The 20689-nt window shown below is 38.5% G+C and overlaps 2 protein-coding genes across 3 annotated transcripts in view; one reads left to right on the forward strand and one right to left on the reverse strand.

Moving 5' to 3' along the window:
- The window catches only part of OXSR1 (oxidative stress responsive kinase 1), a 97433-nt gene that overhangs the window by 26222 nt on the left and 50522 nt on the right, over nucleotides 1-20689 (forward strand). For both annotated transcript variants that reach the window (XM_055321221.1, XM_055321220.1), the window contains exons 3-4: nucleotides 1548-1656; nucleotides 10471-10612. In XM_055321221.1, coding sequence (XP_055177196.1) covers nucleotides 1548-1656; nucleotides 10471-10612 — 251 coding nt within the window. The remainder of the gene's footprint in view (nucleotides 1-1547; nucleotides 1657-10470; nucleotides 10613-20689) is intronic.
- On the reverse strand, nucleotides 294-874 carry LOC129507055 (ubiquitin-conjugating enzyme E2 N-like). Its single transcript, XM_055321222.1, has one exon. The coding sequence runs from the start codon at nucleotides 872-874 to the stop codon at nucleotides 416-418; it is 459 nt and encodes a 152-aa protein (XP_055177197.1). The 3' UTR covers nucleotides 294-415.

The following is a 20689-nucleotide window of genomic DNA, read 5'->3' on the forward strand; positions in this document are numbered from 1 at the left end:
CCATAAAAAGGGGGAAAGGAGCCCATAAAATTAAAATAAAACTACCTCTCCCCCTCAAAAATAATAATAAAGAAAAACACCCACACCCCTGCAGCTAACCCTGACAACTACCTTCATTCACAGTGCTTTATACTTAAACCATGATGGGGGAAATGAATAAAAGCAGAGAGGGGCCACTGCTTTTAAACGTTTCACAACAATCCAGATGGTACTTCTAGCCTCTGCTCATGCTTTACAATAGTGAATCAGGATAAGACATAGATTTGCTTATATGCATTTAATCACTAAAGGACTGAAGATGTCTGGGCTTTTATTCTGTAATGTTTCTAAGACTGTGTCCATTAAATGCAAACAAAAAAGGAAGAAGTCTTGGCAGAACAGGAGAAGTGATGCACACTTGATGATCAGATCGATTTTAAATATTATTCATGACATATAGCCTAGTCCATGCTCTAGCTGTTTCTATGGCTTGGGCTTTGTTGGTCTTCCACTGCTCCGCTACATCATTTGCTAACGGATCATCTGGATTGGGAGCACTTAACAAAGCCTGGATCGATACCAGAACTGTGCGGATCTGCAGTGCTGGGGACCACTTATCTTTCAAAATATCTAAACATATTCTTCCCAACTTGTCTACATTAGGATGATAAATTTTGGTCATGAAACGTACTTTAGGGGCTGCCATCGGGTATTCTTCTGGAAGGAATAGTTCCAGTTTAAAAGTCCCTCCCTCAAAGGGGGAATCCTGAGGGCCAGCAATGACCACATGAAAATAACGGGTGTTGCTCTCATCTGGTTCTGCTTTAATGCCAGGAACTGGTTCTGCCAGCAAACGCTGGGTTTCCTTGATTATCCTGCGGGGCAGCCCGGCCATCTTGTTAGATCCCGAGTTCGGCCTCTGCTCTCGACCCTCACTATGTTATATTCCTAAAACCAATACAACATTGTATGTCAACTGCATTTCAATAATAAAAGTAAATTAAAAAAAGAATAAAATGGGGCATTTGGGTGTTCAGGTCATGTTTTCAGGTCACTGATCTCCACTCAGTGTGGAGTCAGCTGGAGATTTTCACTCTTCCTCTTCCTCTTCCTTTGCCCCTCCCTCTCTCATTATTTCTTTCTGAAACAGATAAAATTTAAAAAGGAAATGAAGACCCTTTAAGACTAGCAAGGAAAAACAAAAACCACCCTCTGTTTATTAGTAATTATCCTCTGTGGCTGTAAAACCAGATTTCCCAAGAGAATTTTTTAAGAGCTCTGTGAAAGAAAAACATGTGTCCTAGTGGAGGCCTCTGTGGTGCAATGTAAGGCTGTGATGAATAGTGCATGTTTCTGGCTTCAAAGATTTTATGAGTGGAATGAGCAGTCAGAATAGACTGAGGGATACTGAGAGGTTTTTTGGTTTGACTGCTCTCAAAAGGATCAGAGCCATGGAGATCTCACAAAGGTTGGAATATAGTCTTGGGACTTTCAAATCTGAATTCACTAACTTTTAGTATTGTTTTAGTCTTGCATATAATTAATTATTGTGTTTTCTCGTCTTTTAGAAAGAAATTCAAGCCATGAGTCAGTGCCATCATCCTAATATTGTGTCTTACTACACGTCTTTTGTGGTAAAAGATGAGCTGTGGCTAGTCATGAAGTTGCTAAGTGGAGGTGAGTAGAGTACAATGAAATGCTAACTTCCATTGGCTGGAAAGTTACTAAAAATACTCTTTTTTTATTCTGGTTTGGTGGTCATGGACATTTGCATTTGGGGAGATACTGAAAATATAGTATCTGCTAAAGATGCTAACGTATGATCTGACACAGATTTCACATATTGTATTTGATTGTCATGAATGACTCTTTTTTTTTTTTTTTTTTTGATTGTCATGACTGTTAAGTTTCTCTTAATCTGTGATGATTCCCTCCAGCTTCCTCTGTTCCATGACAGAAACTTGTTAAAGCTTCTGGTCTGAAGGGTCTGAGAATAACTGTCCTGTACAATGACCCGCATTTTGAATTTATCTGCTTATTCTTCCTGGTGGCATTTAACTTGATTCGTATTTCTCTCTTTCTTGCAAATTGAAAATTGAACCTGAAGGTTTGATTAGATTTAAGTTAAAAATTTGAGGAAAGTGTTTTGTGGGTGATGCTGTGTGTTCGTAGTGCATCACACCAGGAAGTGTTTGTTCTCTTGTTATATCTTTAATGATGACATTCTTTTTGATTGTGTATGGTTTTGACAGCCAGGCCTCACCATGGAAAGGTGGACTTTTTTTCCCTTTGGAGCTAGCAGAGAATCTGTGAGGTGGTGATACTTTGGCACTATATCTAGTTTCCCACCTAAGTCTTTCATTTAATGATTTTAGCATACATTCAGAATCCTTGTTTGAATCAGTTATTCTGTCAAGGGTTGCAGAATGGTGACTTTTCTTACTGCATCCATTCTTTTACATTTATAAACTAGTATTCTTCTGGAACTTTGCCTCTTTAACTGGGGTTCTTTGGTTAATCTATATTGTAATTCCTACTAAAAATGCAAGATAAATAATTCTTTTTTTTAAGAGTAAAAAATTGATTTAATATTCACCAATGGTGGATTTTCAGAGTAAAAACTTGATTTAATATTCACCAATGGTGGTGAATGAGGGTTTTTTTTTGTTGTTGTTGTTTTTTGTTTTTCCTTTTTCCTGTTGGATAAGGCTCTCATTTTTTAATAATGTCATTATATAGACACAAGGAATTTTTTAATATTTTATTTATTCATGAGAGAGAGAGAGAGAGAGAGAGAGAGAGAGAGAGAGGCAGAGACACAGGCAGAGGGAGAGGCAGGCTCCATGCAGAGAGCCCGATGTGGGACTCGATTCCGGGACTCCATGCAGGGAGCCTGATGTGAGACTCCATCCTGAGTCTCCAGGATCAGGCCCTGGACTGAAGGCGGCACTAAACCCCTCAGCCACTTGGGCTGCCCGAAACAAGGAATTTTATATATTTGTGACTTTCAGTCAGTTTTACTCTATGTTTTGGATGCTCAGATTGTCCAAAATTTTGTCAATGAGTCTCCCTTTAAGTTTACTCTTGTGTCCTCTTGACATGAATCGATTAAGTCTGGTTACTTTATGTTTGGTTCAGGATTTCCTAGGGTCACATTTATGGTTTTCCCAGACCCAGAATCAGCCAATACTCTAACGAGTTATGTTCTTTGTTAGGTGAAAGGTATCTAGAGAGCATAGGGGGGATGTTTAGGATAAGAACTTGGAAATACAGTGTATTAAAAATTATTATTTGGAATTAATACTTCCTTTTTTGTTTTAAAGATTTTATTTATTTGTTCATGATAGACAGAGAGAGAGAGAGGCAGAGCCACAGGCAGAGGGAGAAGCAGGCTCCATACCGGGAGCCCGACGCGGGACTCGATCCCGGGATTCTAGGATCGTGCCCTGGGCCAAAGGCAGGCGCTAAACTGCTGAGCTACCCAGGGATGCCCTGGAATTAATATTTCCAATTCAAGTTTAACTTTATAGACTTTTAAAACTTAAGATTATACTTGAATCTCTTTTCTCCTACACAGAAAATTTTGGTCCCCAATATTAACATAATTAATTATGGTGTGCTTTATGCTGCAATATCTATGTAGTTATTTCTGATTGAGTCCTTAGAATGAAATGTAAGTATTGCTGATTGCCAACAGCAGACCATTGTCATGTATAGATTGAACATTTTGTTACGGTTGCCCGAAGGCCCAAGTCATGTAATAAATTAGACATTTTGCTAAAGCATCGGTTTGAATCTTGTGGCAAGATTGGGAGGACCAGTGAGTGATGGAACTGCCCAACCTTCCCATTACTATGCTGCCTGGTTTTTGTTTGCATATGTATTTTGTGTGGGAGCATGATTTTCCATTTTAGAATTGATAATATTATACTTAATTTAACACCTTACTTCCCCAGAGAGGCCATAAAGGAAAGAGCATAGGCTTTAGAATTAAATTCCATCTTTCCTACTTAGCAGGTTTATGTCATTGGGCAAAACTGTTTAAACTCTTTGAACTATTACTTTTCTGTCAAATGGGGATACCTTTCTGTATTTTAGGGTATTGGGGTATAGTAAATGAAGTGACATGTTAGGCATCTGTCATTGTGCTGACATGTAGATGCACAAGAAATTTAGCCATTAATAATAATCCCTTGTTATTTGATGCTTTTCAGTGTAGCCAGAATCACCTTTTTGTTTCAATCCCATTAGTGACACACTGGAGAAACTGGATGGCTTTGTTAAAGGCCCTGTTCATATGATGGTTGGAATCCTTGCTAACACCAACCACCTTTCAAGATGGTGGTCAAGCATGGTTCTTTCAGTATGGACAGATATGGGAATATTAGGTAATACTGTATCTTTCATTATTGATCACCTGTAGCTTAATTTTCTTTATTTGCGATTTACAAAAATGTATATAATACAGAGTTTTTAATGTTTTGCTAAAAAGTCCTCTGATGAATAGGAATACATTGTCTTGCTTATTAATTCCTTCATCCACACCTCTATACTGGCCTATCCTTTCTGCTACTCCTAAGCAGAATGAATATGTATTTTTTTAAAGAATCCCTGTTTCTCTCTCAGGCAGTATATATCCTGATCTTAGAAGAGGCAGGACATATAGCTGGGCAGGGTGTCTTTTAAATGTACCTCTCTGCCCCTCCTTGTCTTAGGTTTCCTGGGACAGTGCCCAATTTTTCTAGCCTGGTACTCAGCAGATTTCCTGGAGGATAATTTTCAAACATGTTCCAGCCATTAACTCTTTTTAAATTACTTGTATTTTTATGAGTCAACATAATCTTGTATCTGAACCTTTTAAAATATTAAAGAATTGACATCTTTTGTTTTAGGAAAACGAAGTCTTGCTGTTTTAGTTATGAAGTGAGAAAACATTTAAACTAAAGAGATATATTAAGCACTTTTTAGAAAACAAAAGCTAGAACTAAGCAGAACTTTAAAATGTTTTTGAAATACAAAGAAACATGCCAAGGTTTATAGCTCAATTAAAATTTCATTCGTCAAATACTTACAGATCACCAATACATTGGTGAATCATACTGTTAGTTCCTTGCTCTTAGGGGCCTTATAGCTAATACAGAAAAGTTACAATTAAATAATTATAAATTTGTAGAGGACCAGGAAGAAGTATCAGGTGCCATGGGAACAGGTACCAGAATTTAACCTTATTGAGGGAGAATGGATGCAGTGGGCTTTTAACACAGGAGGTGATGTTCAGCTGAGACCTGAAGAATAGGTAATCATAATTAGCCAGGTGAAGTGGGAGGTGGAGGTGGTATCAAGGGGAAGATGTGAGAAGTGATCCAGATAGAGGGAACACTGCGCAGAGAAGGTTCTAGAGGCAGGATGGAGTAGTGTGGTGTGAACTGATGGGGGCTTACAGTTGGAGCCAAGAGAGTGAGAAGAGGAGATCATTGATAAGCAGGGGCTCCCTTTGAGTAATTAAATAACGTAAATAACCAGAGTTAACAGAATTATGTTTAGGCTACTTTCACATCAACCTTTTTCACCAGAATATTTAAAACAGAAGCATATTTTTCATTTAGCAACATTGTACTGATGTAGAATTTATTATTATTATTATTATTTTAAGATTTTATTTATTTATTCATAGACACAGAGAGAGGCAGAGACACAGGCAGAGGGAGAAGCAGGCTCCACGCTGGGACCCCGACGTGGGACTCGATCCCAGGTCTCCAGGATCACACCCCAGGCTGCAGGCGGCGCAAAACCGCTGCGCCACGGGGACTGCCCTGGTATTATTAATTATTTTTTAAAAGATTTTATTTACTTATTCATGAGAAACGCAGAGAGAGAGAGAGAGGTGGAGACACAGGCAGAGGGAGAAGCAGGCTCCATTCCAAGTAGTGAGCCTGACGTGGGACTCGATCCCAGGTCCCCAGGACCACACCCTGGGCTGAAGGCAGCGCTAAACCGCTGAGCCACCCGGGCTGCCCTGATGTAGAATTTAAGCTAATTAAATCGAAAACTAAATTGGAACTATCACTCTTAATGCCTATCAAGCAGGTGGACATCATAGTTAAAATAAGTTTAATTCAGTGTGTCAATATTACAGTCATTTCTTACTGCTTCCTTATAACTGTGATATTCCTGTGTGAATTAAACTCTGATGTCGAATATTGGAATTTATTAGCATAGGAAGTTAATCTTCAGAAATGAGAAGCAGTTCTGATCTAAATTGCTATTTCTGCAATTTATTAGCACCAAACTACAATATAAGAGTTTTAGAAATCAAAGTAATTAAGCTTCTAAAAGGAGAAGAGAGAGAATTACCTGTAGGACTCAGAGGTATGAATTGTGGCAATGCAGAAATCTAATTTAAATTCACTGTCTTAGTGCATTTTGTTGTTTAGGGACATTTTCAACTTTGTCATTTTCCAAGACATAAAAAGTATGAGAACTTCTTTGATATAAGCAGGACCCAGGTAAAATATCTGATAATAATAGTGACCAGCTTTGGTTGTTCAAGCAACAGTGGAGGGGCATGTCTGTTTGGAATGGAATACTCAGCCCAAGCAAATTTTGTACCCTTTGATACCTTCCACAGCTTAGGAAGACACAAAACCCAGTGTCTAAGTACGGGTTAAAGCTTCTTGGCAGAAATTTTAGTAACCAAAATGAGCTAATTATGGACTCAAAGAGTATTTTTTCATTAAAATAAATTGAGGAGGGGCACCTGGGTGGCTCAGCGGTTGAGCATCTGCCATAGGCTCAGGGTATGATCCTGGGGTACCAGGATCGAATCCCACATTGGGCTCCTTATATGGAGCGTGCTTCTCTCTCTGCCTTTGTCTCTGCCTCTCTGTGTCTCATGAATAAATAAATAAACTCTTCTAAAAAAAACAAAATAAAATAAAATAAATTGAGGAAATGAACATGTCAGCTGAGTTATTTGAGCTATAATTATGGGACATAACAAGTGTCTTTAACCAGCAGCTGTTTTGCCACTTTTTCAATATTATTTTAATATTTAGTAATAATTTTCTTGGGCAGTTATAGATTTGCATTGCTTTTTAAATGTTTTGTGCCATAGGCTAGGAAAGCAGACATCAGATAGATTTTTAGAATAGGTGTCTACATTTTAACTTTTTGCTTTGTTTCCAAATTTGTACCCGTTTCCTCTTATTTTCTAGTCTTCTTTTACTCTGAGAAATGCTTAGGTATCAATGGACAGTGTTTATCAGGGAGTCGAGGGTGTTAAAATACATCTTGGGCTTACCTTAGATCTTTGGAATGACGGTCTGCAAGATCTGGAAATCTGCATTTTTAGCTATTTTGCCAACTAATCCCTTCATGTGTTAAAATTTGAGAACTGATTTTCCCTGTAGGATATTTCTTTCAGATTGTGTGCCCAAGGACATAAGATTGTGTGTGCTGTTATAACCTTCCTTCATTATTTTTACTCATTATTATGTGTTAATTGAATCATCTAGTGATAATCTACAGTCTTTTTTTTTTTTACAGTCTTTTATTTAGCATGTTTTACTTTCACATTTCTTAGTTGATATGAAGAGTTCTATGTAATTTTGATAATTGAGGAAGGACAATTGTAAGCACCATCATCACTTTAGATGCTATAAAATGCTGGAGGAATCATAGGGGAAAAAATGTGTACCTTCCAGGACCAAGATTTTCAGTTAAAAATAAAAGTCTTTGTGACATAATCATCCCTCCACCTATAAAAATTATACTGTTGGAAGACTGAAATGGAAAAGAAACTGTATATTAAAAAAAGGGGACTTCTTAAATACCTTATTCAGAATGTCTGTCCTGGACATAGACTGGGGATGTGCACTGCTTTAATTTCTCTATTGATCACTGATGATGTGAAATCATTTACCAATCTTTTAAGATTTTTTTTTTAAAGATTTTATTTATTTATTCATGACAGACACAGAGAGAGGCACAGACACAGGTAGAGGGAGAAGCAGGCTCCAAGCAGGGAGCCTGATGGGGGACTCGTTCCTGGGTCCCAAGATCAGGCCCTGGGCTGAAGGTGGCGCTAAACCGCTGAGCCACCTGGGCTGCCCCAATCTTTTAAGATTTTAAAAAGGAATTCCTGCTTCAAACTCTTCAAAAATACAGCTCTAATAACTTTCTATGTGCTCTACGTCTCTATTGCTCCATTTTTTTTTTTTTGATCCACCAGACTGGAAGTTCCCAGAAAGTCAGCAGTTATACCATGTGTATCTTGATATATTTTATAGTACCTAGATCTAGATCTTGCATATAATATGGCCAAATTGTTGAAGAGATAAATTGTATTTTTAATTCCTACTAGGAATGTCTCCCTTTGCATTATTTTAGATACTCTTTACATTATAAATATGTAATTCAGTTGGCATTTATTTATACAAATGTCTTTTACTAAGCAGTTCCTGTGTGGCCTGGATTTCTCAAAAGAATGAAACATATGGCCTGTTGGTATAGTCACTTTGCTTTGGGGACTAATATGTGATTGATTAAACTAAGCAGAACACAATGTCTCCTTTAGGGCTCTCCCTATGTGAGTCACAGTCTTGTGAATCCCAGCAATAGAGAGAGGGAAAGTGTGATAATGTATATTAAAATGCCACTTGGAATCTGGAGCCTCCCTGATTCATGATCTCCAGAGAGTAAATTGCCTGTCTCCTGCAGGACCTGGGGAGTGGCAGTGACCTGGCTTTCAGAGAGGGGGGAGGAATCTGGGTATCTTCTTCCTTGATATATGAACTTTGAACCAGTTTTCTTGTTTTCAGCACTTTCCTTCAATCCCCTCTCACTTCCTCTTAGGTAGACCTTGCAGAATGTGCTCTATAGGGATATTGTTTCCTAGTTGGCAGCACTCCTTCACAGGCATTGGAGTTGCAGATTGCTCTACTCTGCTTAGTTAACTTTTTGTTTTCCTTCCTCCAAAAGATGATTGTCGTCTCTCTTCTTTATCTTCTTTGTTTTTCATTTTCATCCTGGATTTATGCCTTTTTTAAAAATCAAGTTTATCAAGTTAGTGGATTTCAAATGAGATCTGAAGTAAATGTGTATATTTTGAAGGATTCCATCTAGATCTTTCTTTCCATCTATTTGGAAGTACATTTTTTCTTGTAAGTACGAAATAAAAACACCTACTAGGGCAAGTTTTCAACAAGTGTGTGTTTTAGCTTTAGTCTTGATGATTGAGATCTTATGCCAAGAAATGGAACTCCAATCCTTTCTGTGCCCTTTATGTTATAATCTACTTCTTGGCACAATTTCAGTGTTTTGGTTTGTGTTTTGATTTGTGATCTTTATGAGCCATTGTTCTGCCAGAAATCTTCTGAATCTCTAGCAAACTTGTTTTGATTATAATAATTAGTTATGGGAGTCAACATTCTATGATTTTAATTATTGCATAGGTGTCTCTTCCCTCTCTTTGTCCCGATTTTTAGTCGGAGCATTATTTCTGATTGGGGAAGAATGGGAGTGATGATACATCTGGGCTGTTATTGAAAGAGAACTGCCATTTTTATTCTTTTCATGTATTTCTTCACCTATTTTATTATTATTAACCTGAAGAATAATTTTAACCCTTAAGTTAGTTTGCATGTACATGTGATCTTTTTCCTGCCAAGCATTTCTTCTGTAATTTGACCTGTGTTGTATTTTTATGTTTATTTGTAGAATGTTGCATAATCTGATCCAGTGTTGGAAACATAAATTACTTTGTGGTATCATATACTAAAGTGTTATTGATGGGTATAGTTTACCTAGGTATTCTTCAGATGTGGTTAAAAATCCTCTACTACTTTTTCCAAATTCTTACTATAAAAGTCTAAAGGAGGGACACTTGGGATCCCTGGGTGGCGCAGCGGTTTAGCGCCTGCCTTTGGCCCAGGGCACGATCCTGGAGACCCGGGATCGAATCCCACGTCAGGCTCCCGGTGCATGGAGCCTGCTTCTCCCTCTGCCTATGTTTCTGCCTCTCTCTCTCATTCTGTGTGACTATCATAAATTAAAAAAAAAAAAAAAAGATTTAAAGGAGGGACACTTGGGTGGCTCAGTGGTTGAACGTCTGTCTGCCTTTGGCTCAGGGCATGATCCTGGAGTTCCGGGATCAAGTCCCACATCGGGCTTCCTTCGTGGAGCCTGTTCTCCCTCTGCCTATGTCTCTGCCTCTCTCTCTTGGTGTCTCTCATGAATAAATAAATAAAAATCTAAAAAAAAAATAAAAGTCTAAAGGAAATGCTGGTGTTACACTGCAATTGGATGTTAGGCTGCTTCCTGTTTTAGAAAATAAATTATTAACTTTAAACTTCTGCATTTCCTTGTATTTGCCATTTTTTCCTTTCCTACACAGTTAAGTTTATGAAAAGGCTTACATGTGGTTTGATTTCAAAATGGCTCTGAATTATATTGAGTCAAAAATTTATGGCAAATTTTGTCTTCTGTTTTCAGGTTCTGTTCTAGATATTATTAAGCACATTGTGGCAAAGGGGGAGCACAAAAGTGGAGTCCTAGATGAACCTACCATTGCCACAATACTCAAAGAAGTGCTGGAAGGGTTGGAATACCTGCATAAAAATGGACAGATTCACAGGTATGTAAAAGACAACACTGTTCTTTTTTGGAAACTGCAGGAGTAGTTGTGCTATATCATTTCCTTGAGCCCATTCTTCAAAGTGGTTAGGGTTCAGTTACACAGCTAGCAAATATTTAAAAAGTAACAAATACTTGAGTCAAATTGGAAAATACAAAAAACAGGAAAAATTCATAATTTCCTGCCAGAAATATATAAAACAAAACTGTATGCATAATGTTGTCAGTTGCTTTTATTGTTTTTGTTTTATTTTGTTTTGTTTGGACCTTGGGTATTTTCTCAAATTATTACAAGCTCTTTGTAAAATAACTTTTTATTAAGGCACTTTTTTTTTCTTTTTTAATGTAAAAAGCTATGTTATCATTTCATGGTCCAGGTATTCCTGGCTGTCTATCTATTCAGTCCCTGGATATAGATAACAAGAATTCAAATGGTGATGGATTCTATGTTACTCAATCTGTTTAATCCCTGGATTTGGTTTTCCTTCATATCAGACAGTCTTTTCAGTCATTCTGAAGGATATTCTCACCGAATATAAGAACTTGCTATTGACAGTGCTTTTCTCTCAGCAGTTGAAAGATGCTGTACCACTTAATTCTGGCCTCTAGGGTTTCAGATGAAGTCTGTCGTTGAATTGGTGTTCTAATTGTTACTTTTCTATGACTGCTTTTGAGATTTTTTCTGTCTTTGGTTTTCTCAAGTTTAATTATGATGTCTTGGTGTGAATTTCCTCAGGTATATTCTGTGTGGGTTTCCCAAACTTCTCAAATTTGTAGGATTTCGCCTTTCACCAAATCTGGGGAGTTTTCAGCCATTATGTTTTTGGGTACTTTTTCTGCCATTTTTTCCTCCTCTTTTTCTGGGACCTTGATCATGCGAATGTTACCTGTTTTGCTATTGTTACTGTAAGCCCTGAGGCTCAGCTCAATTTTTGTCATTTTTTTTCCTCTCTTCAGATTGAGTAAATTTTCTTGATTTGTTTTCAAGTTCTGATTCTGTCCTCTGTATTCTGCTCCAGAATCCACTAAGTTTTTATTTCAGTTATTGTAATAGTTTAGATAATTTGGTTCTTTTTTATAGCTTTTATTTCTTTGCTGAGATTTTGTTTTTCATGTTTTGATAGTCACATATTACATGTTAAAGCATTTTTATAATGGCTGCTTTAAAATTCTTGTCAGATAATTCCAAGATCTGATTCATTTCGGTGTTGATGTCAGTTAGTGGTCTTCTCTTATTAAAGTTCTTCTTGGTTCTTGGTATGATGAGTGGTTTTTAAATTGTATCCTGAATATTTTGGATATTGTATTAGGAGACTCTTGATCCCATTTAAATATATATTTTAGTAGGTATTTATCCTGTTTGGTTTAGTATGTAAGTCTTGGTTGATTTTAGTGGGCTGTAGTTCCAGTGATGGTTTGACTTTTAGAGCCCTTACAGTACTGTTCTGGTTTGTTTTGTTTACTTGGCACTCCTGGGGTTCTCTGCTCAATCCCTGCTGATAATCCTTGAGAGCAAAAGTGCACCTCCCCAGGCCTGGTGCTGCTAGGAGATAGGTGCTGTACCTGTGGGTCTGGGAGCACTTTTGTGGGCCAGGCTACTTGGTGCCAGTGGGGCTGTCATTCATTCTCTTATGGTATTATCTAGGGGGATGAAAGCATTTGCCTAAGCCACCTTTCTCTACTGAGTAGGGAGTTGGGAGACAGCTGGGCCTGGGTTGCCTTTGCCACTGACCAGGAAGTACTGGGCCTGGGTTGCTGTGTGCAGCTGGGTAGAGGGCTAGGAGATGCTGGCTGGGCTCTTGGTGCTGCTGGTGTGATTAGTATGGGCCTAACCTGTTGCAGTGTATGTGGGTGGGAGGTGGAGTTTCCCATTTGGTTCTTCATTTAAGCCTCTGGTTCTTGGCATTGTGGGCCAGCCTGCAACCCCAGCTATAGGATCCTTAGCTAAATTTGTGCTAGGTTGCCCTTTCCTGCTCCTTTTGCCACAGAGAGCAGGCTTGGAGGGTTTTCTGGTGGCTGTTTTTGTTTTTGTGTGTCATCTATTCCTGTTGATATGTCTAGGATATGTGAGATTAAAAGAAAACTCAGGTGGGATACCTGGGTGGCTCAGCGGTTGAGCATCTGCCTTGGGCTCAGGGAGTGATCCCAGAATCCTGGGATCGAGTCCCACATTGAGCTTCCTGCATGGAGCCTGCTTCTCCCTCTGCCTATGTCTCTGCCTCTCTCTCTGTGTGTCTCTCATAAATAAATAAATAAAATCTTTAAAAAATAAATAAAAAATAAAACTCAGGGAAGTTGTATAGTGCTCTTTAAAAGTGGTCGTAGATTAGTGTAAATGTTTATAGCCAACTCTAGGGTAGCCACTAAAAAAAAAATTGATATGCTGAGAAGAGAGAAAAATGGAATCACGTAAAATGCTCAGTTAAAAACAAGGCAGATAAAAGGTGGAAGACACAAGATTGGTAATCTTAAAAATCACCTACCTTTAAGGAACTAGAAAAGAAAAATAAGAATAAACTAAGCCCCAAGTTAGCAGAAGGAAGTAAATAAAAAGATCAGAATAGAAATACATGAAATACAGATTTTTTGGATGTGACACAAATAGCAAAGGTAAGAAAAGAAAAATTAAACAAGTGAGACTGCACCAAACTAAAAAGTTTCTTCACAGCAAAGAAAACCAACAAAATGAAAAGGCAGCCTATGCAATAGGAGAAGATATTTGCAAACCACATTATCCGATGGGGGTTAATATCCAAAATATACAAGGAACTCCTATAACTCAGAGACAGAAAACTGCAAATAAGCTAACCAAAAAATAGGCAAAGACTTCAAATAGACATTTCTCCAAAAACCAATACACAAGAAAATGTTCTCAACATCACTAATCCTTGGGGAAATGTAGTCAGAACCACAGTAAAGTACCTCACATCTGTTAGGATATTTATTTTCAAAAAGACAGGAGATAACATCCTGGATGAGGATGTGGAGAAAAGGGAACTTTCTTATATCAGTGATAGCAACATAAACTACTATAGCCATTATGGGAAACTGTGTGGAAGTTCCTCAAAAAAATTAAAAATAGAATTACCATATGATCCAGCAATTCCACTTCTGGGTATATACTCAAAGGAAGTGTGAAATCAGTGTCTCAGAGCGAAGCTATGAAAACGACCTAAGTGTCCATCAATGGATGAATGGATAAAGATGTGGATTATTATTCAGCCATAAAAGAAAGAAGGAAATCTTGTGGTTTTTTGACAATACAGATGAACCTGGAAGGCATTATCCTAAGAGAAGTAAGCCAGAGAGAGAATGACAAATACTGCATGGTATCGCTTATTAGTAGAATCTTAAAAAAAATAAAAAGTTGAATTCATAGAAACAGATAGTAGAAAAGTGGTTACCATGGACTGGGGGGGTGGTCAAGGGAATGAGCAATTGGTGAAAGGGTGTAAACTCGGTTATGAATAAATTCTGCTAAGAGAGTAGAACTTAAATGTTCTCATAAAAAAAAAAAAGTAAGAGAGGCGATAGATGTGTTAATTTGATGGGGAGAATCCTTTCCCAGTGTGTGTGTGTGTGTGTGTGTGTGTGTGTGTGTGTGTGTGTGTGTGTATATATCAGACCATCACATTGTATACTTTAAATATTTTACAATTTTGTCAGTTATACCTTTTTTTTTATAAAGATTTTATTTATTCATGAGAGAGAGAGAGAGAGAGAGAGAGAGAGGCAGGCAGAGATGCAGGTAGAGGGAGGAGCTGGCTCCATGCAGGGAGCCTGACGCGGGACTCGATCCCGGGTCTCCAGGATCATGCCATGGACTGAAGGCAGGATCCTGAGCTAAACCGCTGAGCCACCAGAGCTGCCTAGTTATACCTTTTTTTTAAAAAAACAAAACAAAACAAACAAAAAAAACACCTACTTAACCCTAATCCTTCAGTAAATCGATAAGCAAAGGCCTGGAAAAGTATCTGATTATAGATCAGACAACTATCAAGTTCTAAAAATGAGTTTTTTTTTTAAGATTTTATTTATTTATTCATAGACACACACAGAGAGAGAGAGAGGCAGAGACACAGGCAAAGGGAGAAGCAGGCTCCACGCAGGGAGACCGATGTGGGACTCGATCCCGGGTCTCCAGGATCACACCCCAGGCTGCAGGCGGCGCCAAACCGCTGCGCCACCGGGGCTGCCCTAAAAATGAGTTTTTTTTTTTTTTTAAATTTTTTATTTATTTATGATAGTCACAGACAGAGAGAGAGAGAGAGGCAGAGACACAGGCAGAGGGAGAAGCAGGCTCCATGCACCGGGAGCCCGATGTGGGATTCGATCCTGGGTCTCCAGGATCACGCCCTGGGTCAAAGGCAGGCGCCAAACCGCTGCGCCACCCAGGGATCCCTAAAAATGAGTTTTTAAGGAATAATCATAATGTGGAGGGAGTAAAAGCAAGGTATTTCCAAACACACACACACACACACACACACACACACAACACAAATTTTTAATTAGGTTATTCTGAGAATAGCACCATTTTAAAGAAATTAAAATGTATACCAGTGAAATCAGCCCATTTATAGAAGTATCTTACTCTAGGAAAAAATGAATAATGTTTGTTGTCTAAATTTTCCAACCAGCTTACATCTTCACAGAGAAACATGATCTCTCTCTATGGTTATGAAGGAGAACATATGACTAACAAGTAATGAATAAACTAGAAATCTTGGAAACATTGAAGGCATATTCTTCAGACAATACGATTTTTCATCTCAAATTGTATCCAGTCATTTCGTCTCTAATTAAAATAATGTGTTAACAGATGACAGAAAAGGGTATGACCAAAGAGTAAACATTTGGGAATGTATTTCCTTTATTGTCAAGAGGAAAAGGAGCCGTGAAAAACAGGATTCCCATCCGCTGGGTTGTGGTACCCCTATGGATAAATACCTTGATACTAGCAATGTTAATTGGCTCCCAGTGTGTTTCTTCTTTTTGAATTATAAAAACATGACATTTTTACCAGGCATATGATCATCCAGAAGAAATGCAACATTTTGTAGCCTCCTATGAGAGCCAGATACAACTGTATGAATTGGTTTCTAGCTACTATAAGGAGAAAAAAAAGTGTATAATACTTCAGAGTTGTTCCCTTAACAGGTTTTGTCAATCCCCAGTCCTGCTGACATTTGGACTGAACAATGCTCCTGTTCATTGTAGGATATATTTAGCAACATTCCTGGCTTATATGCCAAGAGCACCCCCCTCAACCCAATGTGAGAATCAAAGATGTCTCCAGACATTGCCAGATGTCCTGAGAACCGCCACTTATAGAAAGTGGCATAACCTCTATTTTCCCCTTCCTCCCATGAAATGTGGATGTGGTGATAAGCCATCTTGGATAATAATGTAGCAATAACTTAGAGATGGTAGAACAATGAAATAGAAGGAGCCTGCATCCCTGATTCTGTGGGTTCACTATACTGGACTGAGGTCACTTACGCCAAACTACTCTATGAGAGAAAAATACCAATCTCCTGCAGCCATGTAGATCAAGGATTGACAAACTATAGCCCACCAGTTAAATCCAGCCCTATGTCTGTTTTTTGTAAAAGCCACAACAGAACAGCCATGCCCTTTCTTTCATTTACAGATTGTGTCTACTTTAGCATAAAAACAAAGTAACGGTGACAGAGAACATCTGGCCCACAAAGCCTAAAACATTTATTCTCTGGTTCTTTAAGAAAATGTTTGATCACCTCTGGTGTAGATAATAAGCATACACTGAAACCCATGTGCTGTATAGTATTCTAAGTGCAACGTGTATGTTACCCTATTTAATCTTTACAGTTATTTTATGAGGTAGGTACTCTCATCCCCATTTTACAGATGAGGAAACCAACGCAAAGAGTAGTAAGTAATTAGCCAAAGTCACCCACCTAGTGACATAGTTGGGTTCCGAATTTAGGCAGTATGCTTCTAAAATCTGCTAGGAAATAAAGATTGTGCTAATCCATGCAGCTTGGTATAATTGGTTTTTTTTTTTAGTTGAAATTTTTTTTGTTACTAATTCAGTAGAATTTAGATCTGTCACTGGGGTTACTTCTTTAAATATACTCTTTGTTGTCATCTTTTAATCCGGTCCCCATTTTAAAAATCAAAATTTTTACTTCAGAACACAGATAAAAGTACATGCTTTATCCTAAAACTTTACATATACAGATATTGTATAGTTAAAGGAAATTAACCCAAAATACACATTAATGTCACTGTCTTTTTTTAGAAAGCAATGAATAGATTCACATCAAGTTGAGGCAGAAATTCAGTCTGCTCAGTTTCATATGACCATAACATCTACTTTGAAAAAACAAACAAACACAAAATATATATATATCAGCTCTCATTTAGTTAAATGAGTAAAAGAGCCAGAAAAAATACTGGAAGAAATAATGGCTTCCAAAACTTCCAAATCCTGAACGATGATGAAGACAAATACAGAGAGATCTGAGTAGACACACTATAGTTACACTGTTGAAGCCTAAACACAGAGTATCTTGAAAGATGCAAGATTTGGAAAACAACTCCTGTAGTGGGTGTGGGAAAGACTGAATGTTTATGTCTCCTCAGAATTCATATGTTGAAACCTAATCCCCATTGTGATGGTATTAGGTGGGGGCCTTTGGAAGGGGATTAAGTCATAAGGGTGGCACATAAATGTGCCTCATAAATGTGACTGTCCTTATAAAAGAGACCCCAGAAAACTCCCTTGCTCCATTTACCATGTGAAGACATAGTGAAAAGATGGTCACATATTTTTAGAAGGCAGAGGAGGGTCAGTAATGTATCCTCCACACTGAGAAGGTGTTCTGAGACCTAAAAACTACACAGACTACTCTACACTGTGTACAGTTTTATTCAGGGTAACTTACTGATTAGGGGGATTCCATGGACTGACAATCCAGGCAGCTATGCAGCTATTCTCTGCCCCCATTCTTCATCCAGTCCAAATCTTAACTCACAGTTTTTTTTTTTTTTCCTAAAATTTATTTATGATAGTCACACAGAGAGAGAGAGAGAGAAGCAGAGACACAGGCAGAGGGAGAAGCAGGCTCCATGCACCGGGAGCCCGACGTGGGATTCGATCCCAGGTCTCCAGGATCGCGCCCTGGGCCAAAGGCAGGCGCCAAACCGCGCACCACCCTGGGATCCCTTAACTCACAGTTTTTATAGTGTGAGGAGCATAGGAGTGATATCAAAGGGTAGTTATCTAAAATGGTACCTTCTGTGTGTGTCACTTTAGGGAAGATCGGAATGATCCTTCCCACATCCGGTCAGGGGATGTATTAACTTGGAGGATGTGGCCCCGAGGGAGGTCATTGTGCAGATCTGGACAAAAATGGAGGGCCAAAGATAGAGTCAGTATTGTCAGCACTCCTACACCTATGAACCAGGAAGTAGACCTTCACCAGATACCAAATCTGCCACTGCCTAGATCTTGGACTTCCCAGCCCTCAGAACTGCAACAAATAAATGTTGGTTGTTTAAGCCACCCAGTCTGTGGTATTTTTGTTATAGCAGCCTGAACAGAACAAGCTAAATCAATAGCAGGGTATGATTGAGTGTCCTATCAGAACAGTGGAAGCCAGAGGTTAGTGAGAAGGAACCCTGCAATCCAATGACCCCTTCAGGATTCTTATCTTCCTGGTGAATTATTCCTATTTTAAAAATTATATAATGGCTTTTTTCATTCCTAGAAATGCTTTTATATTAAAGACAATTATATCTTTTTAAAAAAATAAGGTTTTATTTATTAAGAAAGAGAGAGAGAGCATGGGTGGGGTAAGGGGCAAAGGGAGGAGACTTCCCACTGAGCAGGGAGCCCCATGAGCTCAATGCATCGCTCAGTCCTGGGACTCTGGGCTCATGACTTGAGCTGAAGGCAGATGCTTAACAGATTGAGCCAACCAGGTGCCCCAATTACATCTTATTTTATTTTTATTTATTTATTTATTTTTTTTTTTATAAATTAATTTTTATTGGTGTTCAATTTACCAACATACAGAATAACACCCAGTGCTCATCCCGTCAAGTGTACCCCTCAGTGCCCATCACCCATTCACCCCCACCCCCCACCCTCCTCCCCCTCCACCACCCCTAGTTCATTTCCCAGAGTTAGAAGTCTTTATGTTCTGTCTCCCTTTCTGATATTTCTCACACATTTCTTCTCCCTTCCCTTATATTCCCTTTCGCTATTATTCATATTCCCCAAATGAATGAGAACATACACTGTTTGTCCTTCTCTGGTTACTGTGGCCAAGTTCAAAAAGGGTGTTGCCTGAGTTCTCCTCTGGGATTTTGATGGAATCTTGTCTCACATTTAGATCTTTCATCTATTTTGAGTTTATCTTTGTGTATGGTGCAAGAGTGGTCCAGTTTCATTCTTCTGCATGTGGATGTCCAATTTTCCCAGCACCATTTATTGAAGAGACTGTCTTTCTTCCACTGGATCGTCTTTCCTCCTTTATCGTATATTAGTTGAGCATAAAGTTCAGGGTCCACTTCTGGGTTCTCTATTCTGTTCCATTGATCTATATGTCTGTTTTTGTGCCAGTACCACACTGTCTTGATGAACACAGCTTTGTAGTACAACCTGAAATCTGGCATTGTGATGCCCCCAGATATGGTTTTCTTTTTTTAAAATTCCCCTGGCTGTTTGGGGTCTTTTCTGATTCCACACAAATCTTAAGATAATTTGTTCTAAGTCTCTGAAGAAAGTCCATGGTATTTTGATAGGGATTGCATTATACGTGTAAATTGCCCTGGGTAGCATTGACATTTTCACAATATTAATTCTGCCAATCCATGAGCATGGAATATTTTTCCATCTCTTTGTGTCTTCCTCAATTTCTTTCAGAAGTGTTCTGTAGTTTTTAGGGTATATTTTGAGAACCATTTGAATGGTAAATGGTTCTCCAACCTTTTATTTTCAGGTTGTAGGTGTCCTTCTGTCTAAAATGAGTCTCTTGCTACATCTTATTTTAATATGGCCATACTAGCTTACTTTTACTAAACATCTCTTTCACTGTGGCCCATTCTTTTTAGGGTCCTGGTTTTATGAAAGGGTCTCAATTCTACTCTCAACCTTAAACTAGTCAAGTGCCATGTTTTCTGTTTAGGCAGGTGAGTTTTAAAACTTGAGCTTCCTAGCCATTTGGGACAGTATATCTTCTCTCTCCCAAGGCTTACTGTTCCAGCTCTTAAGTGTCCCTTTCATTTCTGAAACTTGAGGATTTCCTTTTCTTTATTTCATGTTCAGCGATGTGACAGTTTCCCTTCCTAATTTATCCAGTACTTCTTTGTAGCAGGGGAATGGTGGGTTTTGCAGCAAAGTCCTGGGCAGTAGTGATGAAAGACTGTTTGCCATGCATAGTTCGCCATGTTGTGGAATGCTTTCTCTGTCTCACACTTTAAATCAGAGACTCTCAACCTTGGTTACCTATTGGAATCATCTGGGAAACTTAAGTACTGATTACTGGATCCATTGCAAGAAATTTATTTAGTTGGTCAGAGATGAGGCATTGGCATTGGGACTATTAAAAACTCCCCAAATGATTCTAATGCAGCCAAGGCTGAGAACCACTCTTTACATGTTAGCAGCAACCACTCTGAACTTTCAGCTATACTGAGACTTCAGCAGATTTGGGAGTTACTAGGGGGCAGCTGGATCTCTTTGGTGGGTTTTACCACTTCTCATCTTTATTTCAGGTCCATTTGTGTGTTAACCTGGTAGATCGAGTCAGATAATTTTCCTACATTTTCACTGTGTTCCTGCTGAATTTCTAAGGCTTCAGAGGTTTTAGCTAGTGTGAACAGGTTTCTGAATTAGACTTCTTTTCTCGCTGTATCTACCTACTCCAATATTTTTCCCTTTAAAGAGGTTAGCTCTAACAGAAATGTTGGCTAGTCAGTTTAAGATGCCTAAACCTAGTGTATTTTCCAGCTTTCATTTGATTCATTGCTTGTCTTGAACTTTTTCAGGTTTTCTACAAACTGCGTATTGATGAGTCATACAAATGTTATG

Source organism: Nyctereutes procyonoides, unplaced genomic scaffold (assembly GCF_905146905.1).
Source record: "Nyctereutes procyonoides isolate TBG_1078 unplaced genomic scaffold, NYPRO_anot_genome, whole genome shotgun sequence".
Lineage (NCBI taxonomy): Eukaryota > Metazoa > Chordata > Mammalia > Carnivora > Canidae > Nyctereutes > Nyctereutes procyonoides.

Coding starts and splice junctions, on each gene's coding strand:
- LOC129507055 (XM_055321222.1), bottom strand. CDS start 874: ATGGCCGGGCTGCCCCGCAGGATAATCAAGGAAACCCAGCGTTTGCTG.